The 24,990-nt window shown below is 39.2% G+C and overlaps 1 protein-coding gene across 1 annotated transcript; it reads right to left on the bottom strand.

Annotated features, from left to right (window-relative positions):
• Window positions 1-6,998: 6,998 nt before the first annotated feature.
• Window positions 6,999-24,729, bottom strand: CALM1 (calmodulin 1). Its single transcript, XM_026712979.2, has 6 exons — window positions 24,628-24,729; window positions 20,707-20,737; window positions 17,429-17,572; window positions 11,457-11,563; window positions 8,222-8,357; window positions 6,999-8,034 (listed from the first exon to the last, which is right to left on the bottom strand). The coding sequence occupies exons 1-6, from the start codon at window positions 24,628-24,630 to the stop codon at window positions 8,006-8,008; spliced, it is 450 nt and encodes a 149-aa protein (XP_026568764.1). The 5' UTR covers window positions 24,631-24,729; the 3' UTR covers window positions 6,999-8,005.
• Window positions 24,730-24,990: the final 261 nt, after the last annotated feature.

The raw sequence follows: 24,990 nt of genomic DNA, 5'->3' as shown, positions 1-24,990 counted from the left end.
ACCCTTTGTATATACTGTACAAATGAAGCCAAGCTTAGGCTACATAAAAGTTTTTGTGGTGCCCCCTTTGGGCCTGGTGCATTAAGTACGTGCTTAGTCTGCTTAATGGTTAATACTCTACTGGGGTTACCAGATATCTGACATGCCAAGGAAGACATAGGCAATTGGAAAGGAGGACAAATAATGAGAAAAGGAAGACATGCTAATTATTTAACTATTTCTTGGCACAAGCAACAAAACTGCAAAGAATTGACTTAGGCCTTCATGTATGTAAAACTATTTTTTCCAGCATCAGAAAAACTGGCCTTTTTAAACACAGAATTTCCCCCCACCCCCAATGAATCTTTATTTTTAAGAGGATGCTAGCCATAATATAGAATTGATAACAACCTGTCTTCAACTTTCACCATATGATGAATCATGTGATCTCTAAACTAAAGTGATAATCAATGTGAAGAGGCTAGATTGAAACTTATTGCTGGAATCAGAAAATAAATTAAATAGTTTAAATTTCTCTTTTTTTTTTTTGTCTGTCAATAGATGAAGGAAGAAAAGAAGCAAACAATTTACAAGGTCACAATAGAAAAAGTTTCAATGATTACTATTGTGAAAACAATCCCAGCACCAGAAACCCCACCTCCTCACTACCTTCAAAAAGCCAGTATTCGTTTTTATGTGCTGCCACTAATATTAAGGGGCTCTGGGCAAAATGTTTTCCAGGTCATCCTCCAGCATATTTTGATCTGTGCCCTACCCCACTTCTCTGTCTCCGTCTCTGTCTCTCTCATACACACGCTCCTCTTGTTCTTTTTACATACTCAATAGTATCAATTCTTTATCCCCTTGGTCTTCCTGTGCCTGGAGCTGCTGGCTTGATTAGCAGAGAAAAGGGGAGCAGAGAGGAAAAGGTTGAACAGTGAGGGGAAAAAAACAGACTTGTGGAGGTGGGACTTGGGGCCATCCAGGCTTTGGACATCCACCCAAATTCACCTCTAGGTTTCCATGATTTAAAGATTTCAAATAATGTTCAAGGCTGTATTTTGGTTCCGATACAGAAATGGTTATTAAAAAAAGTTTTCTTCAAGTTCTGGCTCGGTTTGTTTCATATTAAAGCTGCTGTTTATTCGGCGGCTCTTGACGCAAATTATCTGATATGGAATTTTAAAACAGCTCTCTCAAGTATCCGTTAAGTGAGACAGGTTGATACTGCAATGTGAGTACATAATATTATTGTACATTTTAGCACCCTCTTAAAAAAACCCTGTAAAATAATTTGATAATTGCTATTAGTAGAAAACAAAGAGTGGGATGAAGTGTCTTAAGGCCAAATGTTCTACCAGATGGCTGCTTCAAGTGCTTTCCCCTGGTTTTTGAGCTGGCAGAAAAAACATCCTGGTATAAATATTCTGCCCTGACTGCCAAGATTTATTCTGCCATAATGACAAGCCCAGTGAGTGGTGATGCCATTATATATTTAATGAGGGACAAGTTAAGAAAAGCATTCGGAGGATTTCCCATCTTTCATTTTCCCTACCACCAGGCATTAGCTGCCATCAGCAAAACCCTCACAATGTGAACAGCTGCTTGGAATGGCATGTTTACTCCCTGTCAATTGACCAAGTAACAAGTTGCAGGTGATAGAACACTATTGTACCATGACAGAAATGATACAATATTATTTTGTGAAGACATCTGACGCAAGTATGTAAGTCAAATTATTCACATGATATCATATTCTCCTCTCATATCTTCTGCAGATGCCTAGAGTTGGGTGGGGTCAAGGATTCATCTTGCTCTGCTTTGTATTTTCCAAACTGGCAGCCGTGCCCCTGTGTAAACCACAGGGGAATACAAAACATCTCATTTTTCTGAGCAACTACTATTCAATGGCATACTGTTTCTAAATATGGAGGTTCCATTGAACTATCAGTCAATCGTAGCTGATAACCCTGTTGCCCCTAACTATATGGTTACATTAATCCGCTAATTAAAAATGCTCTGCTGTACTTCTAGTCAATGTTAATCAAGTTACTGTCACCATAATTCACCAAGGTGAAGAAATAGCACAGCATATGATATTATATAAACTAGAGAAGCTGATGTTGCAAAGTTCCCATCTAGTTCACTGAACACAGCAAGTACATGAAGGGTTCTTACCTGGCAGATTTCATGAACAGAAAATTACATGAATCATTATGTCCAAGGCTTACCCTCCCTCACATCCAGCTCAACATTCTAGCACATATGGCAGTCAAATGTGGTATTGGCATCATTCTGTGAAGTGTCCTTTATAGGCTTTTTATTTCATAGTTTGAAGCTTAACAATTATACGGCTATTTGCCTAAGGAAAACTGATCAGTTTGTTGCCCTGTGAATATTTCATTGAGCTTACCCTGGACTGTCACTTGGCTAATGGAAGGCAGTTCTTAAGTAGCGCGTAATTTCAACTTGACCTTTGTCAGCATTATTTCCCAAAGCAAGGAAATGTTTCGTAATCCCAGCTGAGAAAATGTTTCTTAATCCCAACTGAGAAAACTATGGTCCTTTAGATATTGGTAAACTATCATTCCCAGCATTCCTTCCCATTGGTTATGCTAGCTGGAGCTGATGTTCAGCAATATCTAAAAGGGTCCAAGTTTCTCATCACTTTTTTTGTCAAAAGGTTCTTTATCTACCAGAATTCCAACAAAAATTATTGTTAAATATCAGTAATGTTTACTTACATACTTGCAGTTTGTTGATTAAGCATTCATACCTCACTGTTCAGCCTGAAAGACTCTCCAGGTGACTTATGTAATAATATAATAATCAATTTGTTCCTTGTTATATTGTTGAGCCTTCCAAAGGTTTGAAGTTGTTCCTTTCCCAGTTTTATCTTCTCAGCTATAATTCTGTGAGGTGGATTATATTGAGAAATAAGGACTTATCCAAAGTTATCCAATGGTTGAGGTTCAATTGTCCTAAAACCAGGGGTAGGATTCTATTGGTTGTCCGGCTCTGTAGAACCAGTGGCTCTGAAGAGCATCAGACACAGAACCGGTTGCTGTTTTGGCCCACCTGCCCGCCCAAGCTCTTACCTGTCCTTTATTTCCTGCTTTTTCAACCTCAGCTGCTTTGCGCGGCACAGCTGCAATTGAAAAAGCAGGAAAACAGTGCTTTTTCAAATGCTGCACACCCGCGCACAGCGCTACTCAGCTGCCCAGGCAGCACAGCTCATGTCATTTCACACATAAATCACCGAACCGGTAGTTACACTGTTTGGATCCCACCCCTGCCTAAAACCATCATCATCTTCCTTAACCAAAGTGCGGTACAGTACAAAACCAAAAACCAACAATACAAGGGTTGCTGGAGATACTGTCTTCCACAGTATCTGTATGGCTGATTCAATCTTGCAGGATTGATGTACTCCAGGTTTCTTCATTTAAAATGGACCAAGGAAATACACCTTTCTCTGGAGCAGTCTCTGCCCTCTGCAGTAAGGTTCCTCCTGAGATCGAGATAGCACTCCACACTGAGGCTTAAGAAGAGCTGTGAAGACTCAGCTTTTCACCCAGGCCTTTGACAAAGGAGAGGGAGACCCCTTGCCTCATGAGGCTTACCCTTTATCTTTTCCTGCTTGATTTTATTGCAATTTGTTTTTCATTTTTGTGAGCCACCCATAGCCATTGTGAATCGGGGGCTATACAAATTTAATAAATTATTTTTATTGTTACAAATAAACCCAATAAAATCAACTCAACATCCAGTAACAATACTAAAACAACTAACACAGTAATAGTGCCAAGGAACAAATGTCTATATTTGTTACAAATATTAATATTTAGAATATTTAATTTTAAATAAATTAGAACTATTGACTAAATAGGAACATGATGCAACAACCAGACTTGTTCTTTAAATAAAAAGGCTTTTTATTTTGGAAGAAAGCCCTTTGAAGGCCAACAAATTTCTAAGGTTGGGAACTGATTTCATAACCTGGATTTCATAACCCTTGCTGGAAGCAAAAAAAGGCCCTGCCTGGAGAACCAGAAGGAACAAGACTGTTGGGAGAAATAAAAGCAGACAGATACCTGCCTGGGAAGTTTATTAAACTCTGCTATCAAGTCTAAAAAGACCAATACTTTCAGGTTCTGGGAAATGGTCACCAGAATGTTGTGTAGAATTTGAATTCCTCACTCTTCGTCCAAAATTGTAAAACTAGATAGGAATACAATCTAAAAAGATATAGTATGAAAAGGTAAGTAACAGATAAAGGGGAAAAATTACTTTGTGTTGCACAGCGGACAGCTCTGATGAATGGATAGTTTCGCATGGTCTGTTGTTTTCTATCTTGAATTATTCATAAGGGCCACTGTTCTGAAGCTTTTTTTGAGTATTCCACTCAGCTCTTCCCCCAGAGACACCTGCACTGTTTTAAAATGTCAATAGATATGTTGTTAAAAGGGTCTGTCACTATCTCCTGTAACACCAGCCTTGTTATTTTGTTGTTCCTCGTGGAATGGAATGTTCTGAATGCTTTCCTGCCAAGTGTGACTGGGTGGCAAGAGTAGGAGAGATCTGCAATTTAATTATTTCAACATCACTGGAAATATGGAAAGAACATCTCTTTGAAGAACAAAAGCAAACCAAAAAATACAGCAAGCAGAATACAAGCTATAGTGCACAGCCGATTTTTGGTTTTTCTTCTTTGATTCAGAGATCCTGCTCAGCTAGCTTGCTTTGCCATTGTTACTTGTCTGGATACCGAGTCAGATTGACATCATGACTGTGCATAAACTAGAGGTGAATTGCTGTAGCATAATGCCTTGCTTTAAAAATGCACACCTAAAGTAAGATAGGGATAAAATACATATACGTAGCTGCATTTAGCTCAAAAAGTTGTAAAGCCTTTACACATTTTTTAAAAAGGGAAGAAATAACTGGTTAGGATTAGGGTTGCAACATCAAGAAACTTTCTGGACATCCTCAAGGGTTTGGGTGTGATGTTTCAGAGCAATATTGCGGGTTATGGGGTATTTTTTTTAGATTTGAGGGAGGAAATTGGCTTCTTAACCTTGCAAAGAATTGCACTCCACTGCCCTCAGATATACTGTAATCATTAAGCTCCAAAAAAATTTACTACCCCCAATTTGATGTGGCATGTAAATCCACCAAAGTATTGTTTACACTATTTAGTGTTAAATAGTGATTTTGTAAAAGTGGAATTCACTCAAATAAATCTGATATAACTGAGCTAGACCTTCATAGTTATCCGTTCTCATTTTCCTTTTGAAACATATTTCTGCATCATATTAATCTTGTATTACTTTCCAAGAGCACTGTACTATGACAGCAGTTGGTTCACCTTGCTAAGCTAGAAGCTAGAGGCTTGGGGCTAGGGAAGTCCCATTAGAGAATATCAGGCCTCTTGGTTAGACTGAGAAATTAAAAAACATCTCAAATGGTGCAAGTAGCAACTGACTTCCTTAATGTTGCTAAGGAAACTGCATAATTATCTCTAAGGAGTCATCAAGAGTCAATCTCAATTTTTACCTCCACACTTATAGAAGAGAATTGGGGCCAAATAATTACACTGGAGTTACAATTCTAGTTTTATAATTAAGAAAATTTGCTTATTGTTTTTTCTGTTCAGTTTCATCAACCTGAGAATAAATACAATAGTCCAATAATCTATCTTCCTAAACCTTTTGTTTTTGTAGTACCTTTTCTTCTAGCTGAAGATAGAAACTGAAAAACTGTATTCCTGTTGGATTTTGTTCCTCAGGTGCTTTTGCAATTTAAAAAAAAATGCAAATGCAGCAGCATGGCAAACTAGCTTGATTAAACCTTGATGCTATCTAGACCTTCTGTAAAAATCCATGGATGCAAAAAAAATTGCACTACAGAGTGCTTGTTTGCAAACACACAAGCATTCAGATACTTGTCCACTACAAGCTATTACTTTTCATCATTTGAGCTCATTTCTTTGGGTTGTCTGATCAAATGGTGTGGAATTCCCAGCTGAGATGTATGGATTATCTTTTAAATATTTTTTGAAACGTCAGTTACAGAATTTTCAAAACAAAATGTTTTGGTTTCATAGTTCCATACATATCCTTATTCACATTACTGTATTTTGCTGCAGATAGACGACAATCTGCTTTCCATATTTTGGACAACCCTTGTAATTCTTTGCCATTGATCATCCTGGTTAGTGTTATTGAGAATTAAGTCCAAAATCTTTGGAGAACATTGGATTGCCAATCTACACATTAAAAAAATGTTAGCAAACAAGCTCCAAAGCCCTTAAGTTCTCTATCCTCTGCTTTGGTGCATAACACAAAGAGCTAAGCCTTTTTTGAACAAAGCTTAGTCACAGAACTTGAAACCCTCATTGTAGTCTATGCTTATGCATGAATAAAATCATTATGAGCTGTTAAAGGAGATATATTTAGGATTCTGCCTTATAAATCAAAGCTGAACTTGAATGCTTAAAACTCTTTCGTTTGAATATGTGCTTGATTCTGGGATGCTTTTATTAGACATCCACTTTGTTGCTAAATTTTTTTCCTTCCTTTTTAATAAAGTTAAATATCTTGCCAATATGCAGCTCCTCACTAGACTAGACTAGAGACTAATACATGTCAGTGCTAGCATTATAGCTAACATAAACCAGGAATAAAAAATGGTGCCACTTCCCTACAGACTCCGGATGAGTCAGAATCAAACAAGCCAGCGAATTAAGATTGTCATAAAGATGAAAGGCAAGCACAAGTTCATTTATTTATAGCAAAGGTCTTGGGTTACAAGAGGTCAGTTCTTGCCATCTTGAAGAAACATTAAACAGGTTAAGTTATTGCATACATGTGCATTATAATTTAGCAGCAAGTCATTCACAGAACACATTTTTCTTCCGTACTGCCGCCTTACCTTTTTTTTTTTTTCCTTTTTGGTTTAATCTCTCAAATTGTATAGAGATAAATCTTTTCGGCTTTTACAAAGCATGTAACACCACCTTTAAGTTAATGGTCTTTTATTGGAAAAAAGACTAGCATTTACAACTTGGAATGGACATAACTGTACTATCTTGAACATCGATGTTGATAGTTGTGCTGAAGTCCACAGGCTCCTCTGCCAGCTCCAAGTCTCGGTACAGTAAATTTTAAAACTGCAAGGGGGGAGGGGAGAGAGTGGGGGAGAGGGAGAGAGAGAAACAGAGGGGGCAGGGGAAAGGTGAGAGGGAGGGAGGGAGAGGGGGGAGCATGTACCCAAAGGTGCTCCTGCCCTTTGGTAAATATTTTGTTAAAACTTTTTAGAACGGTAATGGCCCAACATCCGTTCCACAATAGTGCAATGCAAACAATTTTAAAATCAATGTAGTAACACAGAAATGCCACCTATTTGCTTTTGGAAACAAACTACAGCTACATATTGGTGAGCCTTCTCCACCTCGGGTGGGGAATGGAGTGGTGGGGGGAGTTGCCTCTAAACTTTTTCCAGTCCTCAGCCACTTTGCTGCATACCACCTGAGGTATAAAACAATTTGAAAGTAACCAGCTTTGACAATTTTATAACTACAGATTCAGCCAGAACCCACTTTTTTTGACAAAAGAGTGATTAGGCTTTTTTTCCCTTTAAGGTTTTTTTTCTCCTTTTAAAAACTATTTTAATACAAATGTCTGACTGTGCTCAATTGTCAAGCTGCATGCATGAAAAACTGGCCAGCCCAAACAGAGTAATAGTTATTAGCAAATGGAACTTTTTGAGGAGTTCACTAAGTGCTTTCTTATTTTTAAAAGGCAGTACAATTATTTATATTGGAAAAAGAAAACTGATGGCTAACTTGATTTTTGGGGGGAACAGGACCACCAACCATTACATGCAGTTTGTGGACAGAAGGTATTTCAGCATTCAGTTTTGCTATACAGAAACAGAATGAATAAATGAACATTTTTTTGCAAGAGGTAAGTAAAAGATTCAATTTGATTCTTCTAGAGGAAAAAAAAGGTGAAAGGAGATTTCTTCATTTTGCAGTCATCATCTGTACGAATTCTGAAAGAAACAAAGGAACATATTTTTAGCCATTTCAGAAACGAAACAACATAAACAACCTGTCATGGAGAAATTCCTTACCCCGCTATATTCTAAGATGTACAAGATTAACCGTCCACAACTTCTAAGTCCCCACTGTAATTTCTGCTCTTGCAAAATTCTATCATTATAGGAATCCACATTATACCTTCATAGTTAACTTGTCCATCTCCGTCAATATCTGCTTCTCTGATCATTTCATCTACTTCTTCATCTGTTAACTTTTCTCCTAAGTTTGTCATAACATGGCGTAGCTCTGCTGCACTGATATAACCATTGCCATCCTTCGGGGTGGAAACAGAAGGGGGAGATGGAGAACAAATAGTGCAAAATTGAGAGAAAAAATATAAGGTTTCAGAATAAATGCTTACAATACAACTAAATATGGCTTTTTTTTTTCTTTAATCAAGTACATGTTTTGATTATGTAAGTTAGTAAGCTCAGCCTCTGATATTTCCAGCCCAAAGATCCGGGACAGGTAATAGGAAAACTCACATTTGAGATCTTAGAAAGGTGCTGTAGCAATAGGGAAGTGTGCAAAGAACATATCCCAAATCTCTCAGGAATGTAGGATTACCAGAAGAACAATAATCTTTTAGTATTATGTAAAATGTTAGGCAAACATTGCAAGCAGCGGAAGAACTAAGGTTTAATTCAAATCCACGTCCTCAAACTATTTATTTTGCAGTCTTAAAAGCTTCGTAATTAGATTAAATGTTCCAATCTTTTTCCATTCTATTGGTTTATTCTTCTACCACAAAGAACGTTTCTAATATGAAATCACTTTAAAATGCCAATAAAGTTGTTGAGTGTCCCATCATAAAAAACAAATTATCAGAAACTAAATATATGAGAACAGTATCTTTCGTCTCAATACAGTGAGAAGTTCCTCTAACTTTACCAACAGCATATCTGAATTCCCAGATTGCCTCCAATGACTTTGAAGTCCTCTAGAGAAAGCAAGAAACTCCCTCCCGTGGGAAAAATACAAACAGAAATGTTTTTTTAAAAAAACATAAACCTATCTCATACAAATATCCTAACAGTCCCAACTAATCCAGAGATCTATGTACTGAAAAATCAACTTAAGAGTGAATTTTAAGTTATCGGATTGGTTCAGTATGTTTCTTTCAAAGTTGTTAACCACTTCTTAGTTTAAATTTTATAGAAAATTTGGGTATTTGTTTCTAAAGGTCAAATAAACCAGGATTTATTGCAACTACTCTCAACCTCAGGAATGTCAGAAATGCAGCTCCCAGAAAGCTTTACTGCCTAGGAATTTTTGAATTTGCAGGGTCCTGGTTGGAATGAACAGCTATTGGACTGAGATGATGACATCTGATCCAAGCCACCTCTTCTCTTGGAAGAGTACAATTTAGAGCTTATATGCTGAAATAAAACATGTTTCAGACTCTGTATGAAAAATACAATTCTCCATTTAGGAGATGAAGTTGGAATAAAAAATAGACATTTCAAGTTTTGACCTTACTGAACACAAAGAAAGAAAAAAGACTCGTTAGCCAAACCTGAGCAACTTTGATTCTGATAGATACATCAACTGTAAGGAATAGAATAGAATAGAGTAATAGAGTTGGAAGAGACTTTGGAGTCCAACCTCCTGCTCAGGCAGAAAATCCTATACCGTTTCAGACAAATGGTTATCCAACATCTTTTTAAAAACTTCCAGTGTTGGAGCATTCACAACTTCTGGAGGCAAGTTGTCCCACTGATTAATTGTTCTAACTGTCAGGAAATTTCTCCTTAGTTCTAAATTGCTTCTCTCCTTGATTAGTTTCCGCCCATTGCTTCTTGTCCTGCCCTCAGGTGCTTTGGAGAATAGCTTGACTCCCTCTTCTTTGTGGCAGTCCCTGAGATATTGGAACACTGCTTTCATGTCACCCCTAGTCCTTCTTTTCATTAAATTAGACATACCCAATTCCAGTATCCATTTTTTATATGTTTTAGCCTCCACATCCCTTAATCATCTTTATTGCTCTTCTCTGCACCTTTTCTAGAGTTTCAACATCTTTTTTACATCGTGGTGTCCAAAACTGAATGCAGTATTCCAGGTGTGGTCTTACCAAGACATTATAATTAGAAAGATAGACCTGGACTAAAATTTTCACTTAGTCATAATGTTCCCAGAGAATCCAAACAACTTTCTCCTACAGTGAAACAAACACCAGGATGGCCAGCGTTGCTATTTGCTTCTCCAAACAACAAAGAACCTTCTTAATCAGAGCCATTTTAATCATATATTACAATGCAGTATACTAGAACAGCAGTCGCCAACCGGTGGGCCGCGAGAAAATTTTGGTGGGCTGCAGAGAAATCTCACCCCCAGAACACCCCCCAAAGCAATTAATCCAGGCTGCGAAGAAACACAAGGCTGCACCGCCCACATGGCCTGTGGGAACCCTCCCCGCCCACTCACTCCCTACCAGGCAAACTTGCCTACTAAATTACTATTTTTCCCTTTTATGACCACCATCTGTTCTACTGTGCCGGGAGATTTAGATTAGCTAGGAAGCAGGAAATGGTTGGATTTCTTGCTTTTTAGCTAGTCTTTAGATCTTTGGCTCTGCTTTTAAGCATAGCTGAACCTCCCTTAGGCCTGAAGGTTCAGTTATTCAGTGGAGACTCATGGCAAGCAAATTTGAGAGACTGAGCTAGCCGATGGCAGATAGATAGATCATTGAATGAATCTGTGATTCTGTGAGCAACTCAATCTGCCTGCCTGCTTTGCCTGATTTTGGGTAAAAGTTGCTCTTTTTTATAAAAAAATTCAATATTTATATAAATATTTATAATATTTACATACAAGCCATGCCCAGCCAGTCATATGACCACCAAGGCACACCCACAAATTAGGCCATGCCCACAGAACCGGTTAGTGGTCCCTGGGATTTAAAATTATGAGTTTGGTGGTTCCTGAGGTCCAAAAGATTGGCGACCCCTGTACTAGAATGTTTGCAACTAGCACACTCAATACAATTTGGGCAAATCTGGTTTTCTGTTAAAAGCATCTTATATGCTGTACTTGTTTTCACTGGACATATTTTTAAAGATATGCAACCAGTAAACAGTAGACTGTGAAAGAGTCCTCTTTCAAGATTTCAAGGATGCATTTGCAGAGTATTAATTGTTTCCATACAAAATACATTACAATTCTCATGTTATGTTGCCCTTCCAAAAAATAGCTTTGCTAGGAAGATAAGTCAAACAAAGCAACCAGTTAGAAATTTGATTATGAACTGCAAATGTTTAAAAAAAGACTCACTGGACTTTACTAGGAGGACATCTGCTTTAGCAACAGAGAACAATTCCAAGGAACATGGATATTGTAACACTAACACCCCTCACAGTTAACCTTAAAATCATACCTTATCAAAAACTCTGAATGCTTCACGAATTTCTTCCTCACTGTCTGTGTCCTTCATTTTTCTAGCCATCATGGTCAAGAATTCTGGGAAATCAATGGTGCCATTGCCTGTCAAAAAAGGCATAGAAAGGAAAAACATGTCCCAATGTACTTTCAACTCTATCAAAACATAATATGCTCTGTCTTCTTCCTCTCAATTCATTCCTCTTTAGTTAAAATTTGTTCTGTAACTGGATTCTTATACTGTATATTCTTTCTAACTAAATACCTCAATGCAATTTTTTCAAATTGTTCAGTTTTCAATATCTTCATTCACTTATTTTTTCTTGACCTACCTCATTTTATCAAAGATGTACTATTCCTATAGCCTTAAACATGCTTTTATATTTTTCTAGACATGCTTAAGCCTCACTGCTGTTTAATATTCATCCTATTCATTGCCTTTCTACCATATTTACATATCTTAAAATTGTATAATTCATTCTGCTAAGGGACACGGTTTAATCTGTTTGTTCCAGTTCTTTACCATATATGTATAATTTAGAATCACTCACTCCATTTTCCCTATCAGACACCGCTACTCTTGGATATATTCACTTTTAGATCCATACTCCTTGTTGCATTTGACATTCACTGGAAATCATTTGGGTTCTCAACAAGTTATGACATCATATACATGCTATTGGTATTTAAAAAATAAAACCCTTTTCGCCATAGGAGAGTCCCTTTATACCACCAAAGGTTTTAGATATAGAAAATGCAATTTCTTAGCAGATTTCAATCAGTTCAACTCTCTGCACTCCTGAATTGCTTTGAAAACATCACATAACTGATCCAGTTTGTGCTCTCCAGATCAAAGGCCACTGCAGGTGGAAATTTTAGGAGTTGGGAAAGATGGAAATAAAATGTATTCTCCTCTACTATTTGCTCAACTATGAACTGGAAATGCTTAGTTCGTACATAATCCAGATTCTGTCATTTTAATGCTAATTTATAATTTCACAGTCTTTCTCTTCTCTTTAAATACTAGACTAATTTTCAAAGGAATTATAATCTGATTGCTGATCTTGGGAAACAGGTAGAAGACAGGACTGCAGGTGACTGGAAGGTCAACATTATGTCTTGTTCAGCACATGCTACATTCCTTACATTCAATGGAGTTTCTGCAAACAATCAGAGGAACAGATCTTCAAAATTCTCAAGGGTATGTGGGGTTTTTTTTAAGGGATGTTGTACAATTGGTCCCAATAAAGGTTTTTCTTAAGCACTGTTTCATATTTGTAAGTATAAGACAAATTAACCAATTATAAGCACAGTTATTTTATTAAAATTTGGTTCTCACGTCTTCAATGCATGATATACAACTGTAAGCTTTCTCGAACTTGATGCCTTCCATACATACTCAGCATATTGGCAGAGAGTTATGGCAGTAAATTATATCCTGTCTGGAAGACAACAGTGTAGTAATGCTCTGAATCTCTTCCACTAGGCTACTGGACTACCAATTATTTTGTAGACAAGACAGGATAATATAAATAGTTGGAAGAAAATAGCTATTCTTTGCAGATTAGAAACGTAGTTCAAAAATTTGGACCACCTCTGATCAAGCTATCTTTTTATATCGTTCAAAGTACTCAAGCCCTTTATTTCAAACTCATTTGTATCACCAGATGATATGCAGGAGCATGATTGGGCTTCAATTCCATTTATACTATGCTCTGTTCTAGAGATGATTTTAACTTTGAAGAAATCTTTGATCCGCAATGAGCAATGATGTTACCTAGATTGGGTAATGAAACATCTGCAAGAAAACAATCAAGCTCAGAGAGCACTAAGGAGCCCTCATTTCAACTGTGAGCTACAAATATTCTTTATTATTGTCTATGTTCCCCCCACACTCTAAGGAACAGTACCCAGAGAACTCATTATTAACTTAAAAAGTAAAAATGGTTAAACAAATCAGTGAGCTGTTATCATATTAATCGCACCCAGTTTTATTTACATATAGTGCAGCCAATTCAAATTTAGTTTTAAGTTCTAGCCCGTCTATTTCTTTTTAAGTGTTTCTCTCAACAAGCCATTCAAACATTTTAAGCAATGCAAACTTTTCTTTGGCAGTCAGAAACATTTTGTATGTTACGTTTCTCCAACCATAAGCTAGTCTCATCTTGTTTAGGGTCGATGCCATGAAGGTATGTGATAAAAATTTGCAGGTAATTTGACATAAAATACATAGCTCCAATACACAATTATTTCACAACAGGTAGTATGATTTAGCCAGTTTTGGCTGACCTTGGAAATACTAAGAAGGGTCAAAGTTATTAGTAATAACACGAATTCAGGAAATCCCAGCCTAGACTGGAAGCTGAAAAGCACTCAAGAAACCAATCGCAAGCCATATTGTAATCACTAGGGAGATTATAATAAACTCCAGGGAGATTAGATTTCTTTATCTAGAAAGTTGTGCGGTAAAAAAAAAAAGTTGCACTGCAAATTATCTTGCCGTTATAACATCTTTTACTCAGAATTTAATCCTGGATTTAATTTAGATTTGGAATCTATCAGATAACAGATAATCAGAGTTGGAAGGGACCTTGGAGGTCATCTAGTCCAACCCCCCCCACCCAAGCAGGAGACCCTACACCATATCTGACAAATAGCAATCCAATCTCTTCTTGAAAGTCTCAAGTGATGGCGCTCCCACAACTTCTGAGAGCAAGCTGTTTCATTGGTTGATTGTTCTCACTGTCAGAAAGTTTCTCCTTATTTCCAGGTTAAATCTCTCCTGGTTCAGTTTCCACCCATTATTCCTTGTCTGGCCTACAGGCGCTTTAGAAAATAGCTTGACCCCTTCCTCCCTGTGGCAGCCCCTCAAATATTGGAAGACCGCTATCATGTCTCCCCTGGTCCTTCTTTTTACTAGACTAGCCAAGCCCAGTTCCTGCAACTGTTCCTTGTTATGTTTTAGCCTCCAGTCCCCTAATCATCCTGGCTGCTCTTCTCTGTACATTTTCTAGAGTCTCAACATCTTTTTTATAATGTGGTGAACAAAACTGGATGCAGTATTCTAGGTGTGGTCTTACTTTATAGAGTGGTATTAGTACTTCCCTTGATCTTGATTGTATCCCTCTGTTAATACAATCTAGGATTGCATTAGCTTTTTTGGCTGCTGCTGGCTCATATTTAGCTGTTTGTTCACTAAGACTCCAAGATCCCTCTCACAGTGACAGCTATTGAGCCTGGTTTCACCCAGTCTATATGTGTACTTTTGGTTTTTCTTGCCTAAGTGTAGGACTCTACTTTTCTCTACATTGAATTTCATTTTGTAAGATATGGCCCAGTGTTCTAGTCTGTCAAGATCCATCTGGATCTTGAGCCTATCTTCTTGGGTGTTAGCTATTCCTGCCAGCTTAGTATCATCTGCAAATTTGGTAAGTTCCCCTTCTATTCCCTCATCTAAGTCGTTAATGAAGATATCACAAGGACATGGTAGAGAAAGCAGAGTCTATTGCCCGCCAAGCTACTCCATAGCCCAGAGACTAAAACTAGAGGGCAAGAAGATAGATAAACTGTTGCCTAATAGGTTTCTATTTCACTGACTCCATTTGACAGTCTGCCAAATCTGAGTGCATTCTACTGCATTTGGAGACAGGGATACTGTTAGCATATTGTCTATCCTGCAACCCAATAGTCTCTCTTCCTGAGTTAGCTGTTCTGACCTCTGGCAAGGCATTGGTTTACTCTGGGCATTTTGTTCAGGACACATATTAGGTGTGGTTTTCTGCTTGAGTGGAGCTAGTGACTTTAAATTGGGGAAATTATGATAATTCAACGGGTGTGGACAGATCATCTTCTAGTGAGTCTGGCAACTGATGGAAATCTTAAAGCAATCCAATTCAGGCACCCAATGCATTTGGGTATTTACCCTAATTCATTTAGGAAATTTCCCATTTTACTTATCAGCTGTTATGTCGGTGCTCAATGCTGGCCATCACTCCATCCACATAAGAAGTCAGCATTGCTTTATCTGTACAAGTGCACATTCTTCAACAATATGTTGCAGATGCATAGCCAGAATTGATGGGCAAATTTGATCAGCTGTGCTCCAACACTATGCAAGCTGCACTGGCTGCTGGCCTGCTTCTAGGTACAATTCAAGGTGTTGGTTTTTACCTCTAAAGCCCTGCATGGCACGAGTACTGGTTACCTGAGGAACCAATGGGATGAGCTCACCCTACTAGCATCAGGAGAGGAGGTATGCTGTGGATTCCATCAGTAAAGAAATTTCAGCTAGCAGGATACAGGAGAAGAGCCTTCTCTTCTATGGCTCCTACCCTTTGGAACATCTTACTCTCCACTGTGAGATCCGCTCCTGACCTTCCATAAGGGCCTGAAAAGCTGGCCCTATCAGTTGGCTTGGAGTCCCAATGGAGACTGTCACCTGGAGGTGGTTGATGAACTAACATCAGATTCCACCTTACTCCCTGCGCACCTTGTTCCCTCCCACCCAAACTATTTTTACCATAGTTTATAATTTTAGTGCTACTAGTGGCAAATAAATTTAATGAATAAATAAACACACTTGGATAAATCATAGGGAAACAAATTTAGCAACAGCTTGTCTTATCACTTGGAATTTTGGGGTTAGCTTTATGGAAAGCTGAGGATTGCCAACCAATAATTTAATTCTTGCTTTTCTTGACTGATTAAGACAGGACTGACATCATGGTAAAGAGAAATAATCTGTGTCGCTGAGGGAAAGATGTGTCCTAATTGCATAAAGAAGGCAAGTAGTCCATGCAAAGAATAATCTCCTTTCCCTTGATAATGGCAATCTGTCCAATATAGACAAACTCAATCATTCCATTTCTGGAAAAGTTAACTGAGAAGACCTTACAATTCCAGACACAACTGAATGATACTAATCATTGGGAGCCATTTTAATCATGGGATTACATTGGCAAGGGTCTCTGACAGAACCAAATGTGGTGGAATTAGTTCTATTTCTTCTCCTGGGCTTCTGGAAAAGTTTTGATACCATTAACCATGATACTCCTGGGATCATCTGATAGGACTGAACTTCACAGCAGCTTTAATCCTTCCAGTTTGACTCTGTGTGGGACCTAATTGTTCACCATCTGGCTTCTTATCTATCATGTCCCATAGAGTTATAATCTGTTTCAACATCTACAGAAAACGGCTGGGGACAGTAATCAGATGCCAACGGTATATGGAGGAAACTGTCTTATGATACTGGTCTTTACCATCCAATTCACAGAAGTCAATAATCTTGAAAGTTGGGTGCCATTTATACCTAGTGTGTTCTGTGACCTTTCTTGAGGTAGTAGTATTTGGCAATGGTTTGCCTTGGTTGCATTCCATTTTGTTTGCGGTAACACTCATCATAAGGAGCTACTGAGTGGAAACTGCAATGCAAAATGCAGCTGACAAATTGTCACTAACAGCAGCTGGTCATGTGATGTCTGTATTAAAAGATCTGCTCTGATTATAAATTGCTTATGGAACACAGCTTAAAGTTTTGATATTAACAGTCCTATATAGCTTAGATCCTATTTACCTAAAATACTTTCTCTCCCATTACAAACTTGTTTCCCTGTTAAGATCTGCAACAAAAGGCTTTATCTGGCATAGTCCCAGGCTACACATAATATACTTAATTAATATGTGAGCGACAGAAACTATGCCAAGGACAGAAGTAAATAATATTCTTAGTAGATATGCTCTATCTTCATGTGCTGTTTTTTTATTTAGAGTGCCCTGATACAGACACAATCATAGCTGTCATTAATACGTGACAGATTTTATTAGGAGTATAAAGCACAGTTGTAATTAGCTGCCACAAACCTTCATCCTCTGTAATTTAAAACTTTAACCAAAATTGAGTTATGAATTTGAACAAACTGAATTATGTTCATGTCTGAAGATAGCTGGTTCATTCCTTCATATGCTTACCATCAGCATCTACTTCATTAATCATATCTTGCAATTCTGCTTCTGTAGGGTTTTGACCCAGCGACCTCATGACAGTCCCCAGCTCTTTGGTTGTGATGGTGCCATCACCATCTTTGTCAAATAAAGAGAAGGCTTCCTTGAACTCTGAGGACAGGGAAGAAACAAATCATCAGCACATAGCAATGTGATAGCACTATGTATGTGAATAAGTCTTCTGTCCAATGAATGATACCATAGTGAACAAATTAAAGACATGTTCCATCTTTTGGCAAACGTACACATAAGAATGACATGTGTGCCTAGCAATATACAGGCCTACATTTTTTTCCAATTTGGTATTCCTCAACTTACAACATTTCATTTAGTGACCATTTGAAGTTACATCACTGAAAAAAGTGACTAATGACCATTTATCAAACTTACAACCGTTGCAGCATCCCCCATGATTATGTGATCAAAATTCAAGCGCTTGGCAACTGACTCATATTTATGACTATTGCAGTTTCCTAGAGTCATATGATCACATTTTGCGACCTTCTGACAAGCAAATTCAGTGGGCAAGCCAGATTCACTTAACAACCATGTTGCTAACTTAACAGCTATAGTGATTCACTTAACGGTGGCAAGAAAGGTTATAAAATGGAGCAACATTCACAACAGTCTCACTTAGCAACAAAGTTTGGGCTCAACTGTGGTCATAAGTTGAGGACTAAAAACTGTGCCTTAGTAAAATGCTCATCAGTAAAAATGCAGTAATTCTATGGATGCAAATTGGGGATGATCCAAGAAGAAAGTTAGTACAGAATAATTAGACAAGAGCCAAGTTAGACCCAAGTTATTTTGGCCTACAATGACCATTGCACTGAGTCAATAAAGAATGACTAGTAATTCAAACCATGTATAAAGCATCCATTTCCATAATATCATTTTTTGATATGAAATATGGAAAGTAGGGTTCAAAATCCCACATATAGTATATATGGAACCTGTCTCCTTTTCTCATCCTAGCATATATCACAAGAATCCAGAGTCCCATCTCCTAAAAAACTTAAAAGTCTGGGAGCGGGTGGCAGTGAGATATAGTGAAGGCAGCTATGACATTACTGATACTTAAGCAAATAGTTATATTTATAACATATTGCATTTGTGATTATTATAAACTCATTAGCTGCAATTTGTTCTTTCCTCTTTTGAAGGAAAGAACAAATGAGTATAAAATAATTCCCTCTTAGACACTGCACACATGGATATTTTTTAAAGCCTTTAACATTGTATACAACATTTACACTTACACAGCATCTTCTTCACTGCACTTAAAACATGTCATCCAGTGAAGCTAAATAAAAGTACTTCACAAAGCAATTAATTAGCTTCAGTATGATGTCATTGCAGATTTTTAAAAAAGAGAATAGGCACATTCATGGTCACTATCATGACAGCTATTTATTATTTATTATTAGGTCTGGATGCAGGAAGTCTCTTGATATTAGTCACTATGGAACGTAAGTGCAAGGACTTACAGAACTCATGTCCTGCTTGTTGGTTTTCTGAGGACAAAGTTTCAATGTGAAAAACAGGGTCCAAATGTAGATTGCACGAATCCCAGAAACAGAACAGGAGTAAAGAATTCTGCATGCCATAGAATTATGCTTTGATTCAACCAAGTAGTAATGTTCTTAAGGGTTCATTCACACCTGGGATCTCTTAACCCTGAAACTGCAGGTTAACTATTACCATGTCCTGAATATACAATAATAATAATACATGAAGCTTTCTCAGTTTGATGCCCTACAGATATACTTGAACCGTAATTCTCTGTCACTGATCCAGTGACATGATAGCAGGGGTGATGTCATCATGCAACTCACACAATTTATGTGTGTGTGTGTGTGTGTGAGAGAGAGGGGGGGGAGGAAGGGAGGGATGGGGGGAAAGAAATGTCATTATTTACTTGGAAAAAATACTTCCAAGATTGGCGAGAATGTAAAAGAGAGAGAGATTACCCATGGCAGAAGTAAGGTTTGAACTAGGAGCTTCCTGATCCATATCTCAGCGTTACTAACACGCACAGGGAGAAATGCAATCAGGCACGAAGCTCTGAAGGCAAGGTGTGCAGCATTCAAACCCCCAAATGGTTCAGATCCAGCATAAGCTCATTATACTGGTCGGCAGCTCCTTAAAGAAGTTGTGCCAAGAAAATAAGCGCTAACGAGCACAAGTCAGTGCTCTCTTGCCTGGTCCTCAATGACCTCAAACCAAGGAAATGTACAGCTGACACACCCATTCTGTATGTGAAATATCTTTTCAACTTCACACCTAGATTTTGCACACTTCTGCTTTAGAGGATGAGCAGAAAAATCACAAAAAGAAGGAATGGCTACTCATGACTTTTCAGCCCATTCTTGACCTAGCCAATGCAATTGTATAAGGACCTTAAATTATTCTATACTAGTTTTTCCTTTTGATATATTTAGCCACAACCTTGGGCAAACCAAGCAGAAATTGTGATTTGACAAACCAAAAATAACCAAGAAGGAAAGGGGGAAAAAGCACCTGTTCATGATTCAGGAACTTTATCTACATGTACCCAAAGACTTATGTTGTATTTATTACTGGGAGCTTACTTAGGTGTAAGCAATCCTTATGGACAATTAAATTTGGCAAGAGCCATCATTCTCTCTGAAAAATCCCAACTACTTTAATAATTTTAGAGTGTATACTTTTTAGCTTTCAGAACTCTCTGAACTCTTTTATTCTCAGATAAATGCCTTGATACAAAGCTATAAATAAACATTGTCAATTTAATGAGAAACAGTGCTCTGCACAGTAACTACCATCAATGCATCAGAAAGCTTCAGATCTTTAATGTTGAAATAAGTGAACTTGATTGGTACCTAAGCAAACGTACAGAGGAAATCAAAGGACTGTAGCCATTTCATAGTTGCATTCTTTACATTTATACAGCTAGAACTGTGTATGCAAAAAAAAGGATGTGGGTTGCATAACCAGCCGGTAGGTTTCAATTCCTATGGTAACCAGTTATCCAGACAGAAACGAATACAAACATATGTTTTCAGGAACATATTTAAATTACTGAATAAAAAACAATTTAACGCGATGTTTTCTTATCTTTTTAAGATCAATCCACACCATCAGGAATGTAAAGTCTTGAAAAATAGCCAAACAATGGCAGCCACCAAGAATGTTCTGCAATATTTTTGTATTCACAGTGGTTGCTAGGCCAACAGAAACCATTTCCCTCCAATTAGAATACTCACCAGCAATCTGTTCTTCGGTCAGCTGATCGGCCTATGTAAAGAATAGAAAAGTATTTCAGAACATTGTTTACCTGTAGCTATGTCAAAGCACACAATGCAGCAGCAACTCAGAGGCAAGATGACATAACATTATATTAATGCTTGGCCCATCCAAGAGCAATTGGCAATAAACCATTCTTCTCTTCAGTGGGTCGTTCAAACAGAACTGCGACAGCATGGGAGGGGGAAGATATGAAATACCCAGAAAGCTGAAGATTCTTCTTTATTACTCTGATGATCAAGAAACAGAGCCCCCAAAAAAAATACATTTTGCATCAGATTTTCAGTACAGCCATGAGATTACTGAACCTACTATTAAGTAACGGTAACAAAAACAAGCCTGCAAAATAAGGGCTTAACTATTTCTCTTCAAGAACTACATACCTTGTTATGATATATTCAGCACTAAATGCTTTTTATTTTTTTTCTTTTAAAAACCTTCTGATATTAGAACTTGCTGTTCTATTAGTTTTACAAAAGCATTGCTTTGAAGCTTTAGTAACTGTCCTAATCAACAATCCCACTCTGTAATATCTGACAAGGAAAAATGTATTCTGCTCTGTATGACAGTCAGTGCAAAGTGATTATGATTTATTTAAAACATTTATATAGGCAGCTATTTATGTAGAGTTGGGTTATTAGATATGCAGCTACATAAATGCTTTAAAATAATTAATTAGCCTAACCAATATTTAATAGCTTAGTGAGAAAGATGTAAATATGTATTTTAAACCTGCCGATGAAGTTACAGATTTTCTTTAAAAGGTTGCTGAATTTTGAAAAATTATACTCTTACTGAATGTCTCCCTTAAAGCTTTGTTCTGAATAGCTATTTGATGCTGCAAAAGTCATATCCAAATACTGATTTCCTGTTAAATATGCAAGATGGATGGGTGTGAAGATGTGTCTGGAAGTTTACTATGAAATTTGAAGATCAACAAATGCGTCAAAATCCTCTGCAGTTTGAAATCTGTTGGCAAGCATAACTGACTTCACATTGCAGTGGCTTGCCAGGGATTAAAGGACATCCCAAAGTAAGCTTCTCATAAAGGGAAAAAGTTGCAGGATTTGTACACACCTAATGAGCAATCCTGTTTGAAATCTTCCCAGAATCCAGTTGCTGGATGTTCTTTCAGTGAGGCAAGTTGGCATAATGATTTACATAACATATCAGAGCAATGCAGAGCAGGAAACTGGACCACACCTCAATAAAACGAAGAATGCAAATCAACAGAACTAGAGTCTATGAAGCCCTCTGTCTGTGATTTGAAGGATAAGAATCCAGGTTTCATACATTCAAGTTTTGATTTTATACATTTTTTCCACATAATATATATAATAACATCTTGGTATTTTAGGCAACAAGAAGAAATATGCCTTACTTTGGCTACCTGATGAAAGTAGCTAACATCATGCTAAACCAGCCACCCCGCCCATACAGGGTTGTGCGAAGGGGGAGTCAGATCTGATGATGTAACCCCTCCCAGCTGCAAAAGGGGAAAGGAGACACACCTGGGCTTTTCCTGTATGGGAAATGAAAGCTGAGATTTCATCCCTTTTCTCAATATATCATGCATTTCACAATTGTGCAGCAATTCTAGTTAAAATAATAATAATAAAATTCTGAATGAAGACCAAAGATCATCATCAACTAAAATGCTCTTGGGAGATGCCTGACCAAGGTAAAATCTAACTGCACATTAGGAGAAAATGAAATGTAAGAGTCAGGTTCTACAATGCACCTGCACTAAGCAGCCTTCCCTAATTGAATGACTTCCAAATGGGTCAGATCACATGTGTCCAACACATTTGGAGGGCTCCACTGGGGGGAGGGGGGGAAACTAGTTGAAAAGACTGCCTTCTGCACAAAACGTGACTTTGTGCCAACAGCCCAATTGTGATCCATACTTTCTGGTACACCAGACAGCTATAGTGTCAATTTTAGTAGATTGAGACTGCCTTATAAACAGATCTTACACACTTCTCCTTTCACTCTCTGTTTCAAGAATCACCCAAATAAACCCCCTTGCACACACATACAAACACAAACACAGTGTATGTGAGCTTTTAAGATTTTTGTTCCGGGCTTCTAGGAAATAATTTCCAATTGCTACTGTAAACAGCATGGATTTTTACCGTCTCCTAGCTTCCCACCTCTAGGGATTAGTAGGGTGGAGGCTCAAGAGGAAGAAGAGGAGGAGACATGATGTAATCCAACCTTCAAAGGGTTTTTTTTTTTTTTGCAATTGCTGCATTTGAGGGTTTTGGAAAATTATTTTTGGGGGGTGGGGAAACAGCGCAATAGTTGCAGAGGTTCTCCCTCCCCCTCCCCCTACGCAGTGCAGCTGGTGTAGAAACTGTGATTGTTTCCATCACCCTTCCCCTGCCATCCTCCAACCCTGAATGCCACCTCCTTCAGCCAGCCTGGTCATCTACTTCCCTTATCCTATCTCCACAAGGGAAGAAAAAAGGTGCATGCAATCATCAACATTTTTTTAATAACATCAAAACTGTGACTCTTTATATTGCATTTTCGCAGATCAGAGTTCTGCTTCATCTGCAGCCATACCAGTACCATATGTTGAGCTCCCATATGGTTCTAACCAGGAACTTTCCAGAGGGTATGTCTTAGGGCGATTACCCCTGTCAACCCCGGTCATCAGCCAGCACATCTGGAAGGCACAAGGATGGGGAAAACTGCTTCCAGAAAACAATCCCACCACTTCCTGAATTTATACCCAGCTAAATAATCCAAATGGCACCCGCCAAAAAATAGGATAAATTCACTTTAATGCGGTCTTGTGCCCAATGAAGGCCTGATCCGTTTTCTCAACCTCTGCTCATTCCTGCCGACGATAACCGCCTTTATTCTTTGAGGGAGCATCTCGGCTTAATCATCGTTTTGTGGAGGGGCCGAAGGGCCGCTCCCCAGCTACAACACAGGAAATCTCCGCTCCGGAGAAGAGCACGCAGCACCTCTGACTACAGGCAAGGCGCGGCCACAGTTACTACCTCGCCCTTATGACGTGGGGATGTGGAGAGGAGAAGCAGGGCGCTCCTCCCGCGCAATTGCCATCCCGTCTCCAACACATTTGCGCTCCAACACGTTTGCCCCAAAGTCCTTGCGAAACAACAACAACCAGGAGCTGCGACCGCCGCCGTGCCAAGCAAACAGATCGCCCGGTTCTCCAAGCAAACATCGCCCTCTGTCCGAGAACAGGCGGAATCCGCCACTTTCCCAGCCCAAGCGACCGCTGAACTCCGAAGCATCCCCACCCAGCCTCGGGCGCTAACTGGGAGGAAACCGGCATGTACTCCTTGGAAGCGAACGCCGACAAGAGCGCCAGTTCCGGCAAGCGGTCGGGAGTTTCTCCGCACACAAGAAGCCCAGCCGGCTGCTCCGGAGAGGAAGCGAGATCGTGGAAAGCAAGTGAAAGAGACCCGGCCGCGGGACGGCGACTTGCAGGGCCGCCTGAACTTCGCCTGCAAATCTTATGCTCTCCGCCACAGCCCAAGTTAAACTGTAAGCAAAAGGACAACGGCTGGGCCAGGACTATAAACTCTTCGCCCCATTCCCACCTTCCATGCAAGAGAGCGGATCCGCTTTCCAGCGGATCTCAAGGCACAGGGCCCGCTTCTACCTCCGCTCCTAAAGCGCAGTCCAAGCTGACACCGCCCCCACTCCACCCCCGAAGTTGGCAAGGCATAGTAGCGAAAGGGCAAAGGCATTGCTATTCGGTTCCCGCCAAGAGTCGAAAGGTCCAACAGCAACGTTGTAGGAAGTCAAACCACAGATCCAGATGTTTATCGTCCGTGCTTTAAAACAAAACCCGAGCAAGAACAACCACAAAATCCCTCGCGCGGTAGATCCAAGCTACCTACCATTGCGGCTGGCGGCGTTGGCTCTCTGTGCCCTGGCGAAGGTGCAGAAGGCAATCGGCAGCGAACGGCCTCGCTTCCTCCTCCCTTTGCCAGAAATGCTGTAGGTGTGAGGCTGCGCGGAGCCTTTTTTATAGGGAACGGCGTATCCCTCCGCCGGAGCGGCGCCTTTCTCTCTCTCTCTCTCTCTCTCCTCCCCGGACTGGGGCGCACAGTGGCAGGACTGCAGCAGGCAACTCTCCCCTTCCACGCCGTCTCGAGCCTTCCTCAACTCACTCCTCTCTGCCAACTCAGTGGCCACTTGCAACAGCTCGGACTCTCTGCGGGACGGGCGCAGCAGCAGCGGCCGCGCTAGAGCCCCGCGCG

The sequence above is a fragment of the Pseudonaja textilis genome, chromosome 1, assembly GCF_049901715.1.
Source record: "Pseudonaja textilis isolate UNSWEBS1 chromosome 1, rPseTex1.2, whole genome shotgun sequence".
Taxonomy (NCBI): domain Eukaryota; kingdom Metazoa; phylum Chordata; class Lepidosauria; order Squamata; family Elapidae; genus Pseudonaja; species Pseudonaja textilis.
This window is presented reverse-complemented; position numbering and strand designations above follow the sequence as displayed.

Coding starts and splice junctions, on each gene's coding strand:
- CALM1 (XM_026712979.2), bottom strand. Junction 11,564..17,428: donor TAATGAAGTAGATGCTGATG/GTAAGCATATGA, acceptor CTTTTTTGACAG/GCAATGGCACCATTGATTTC. Junction 8,035..8,221: donor TGGACAAGTTAACTATGAAG/GTATAATGTGGA, acceptor TGTTTCTTTCAG/AATTCGTACAGATGATGACT.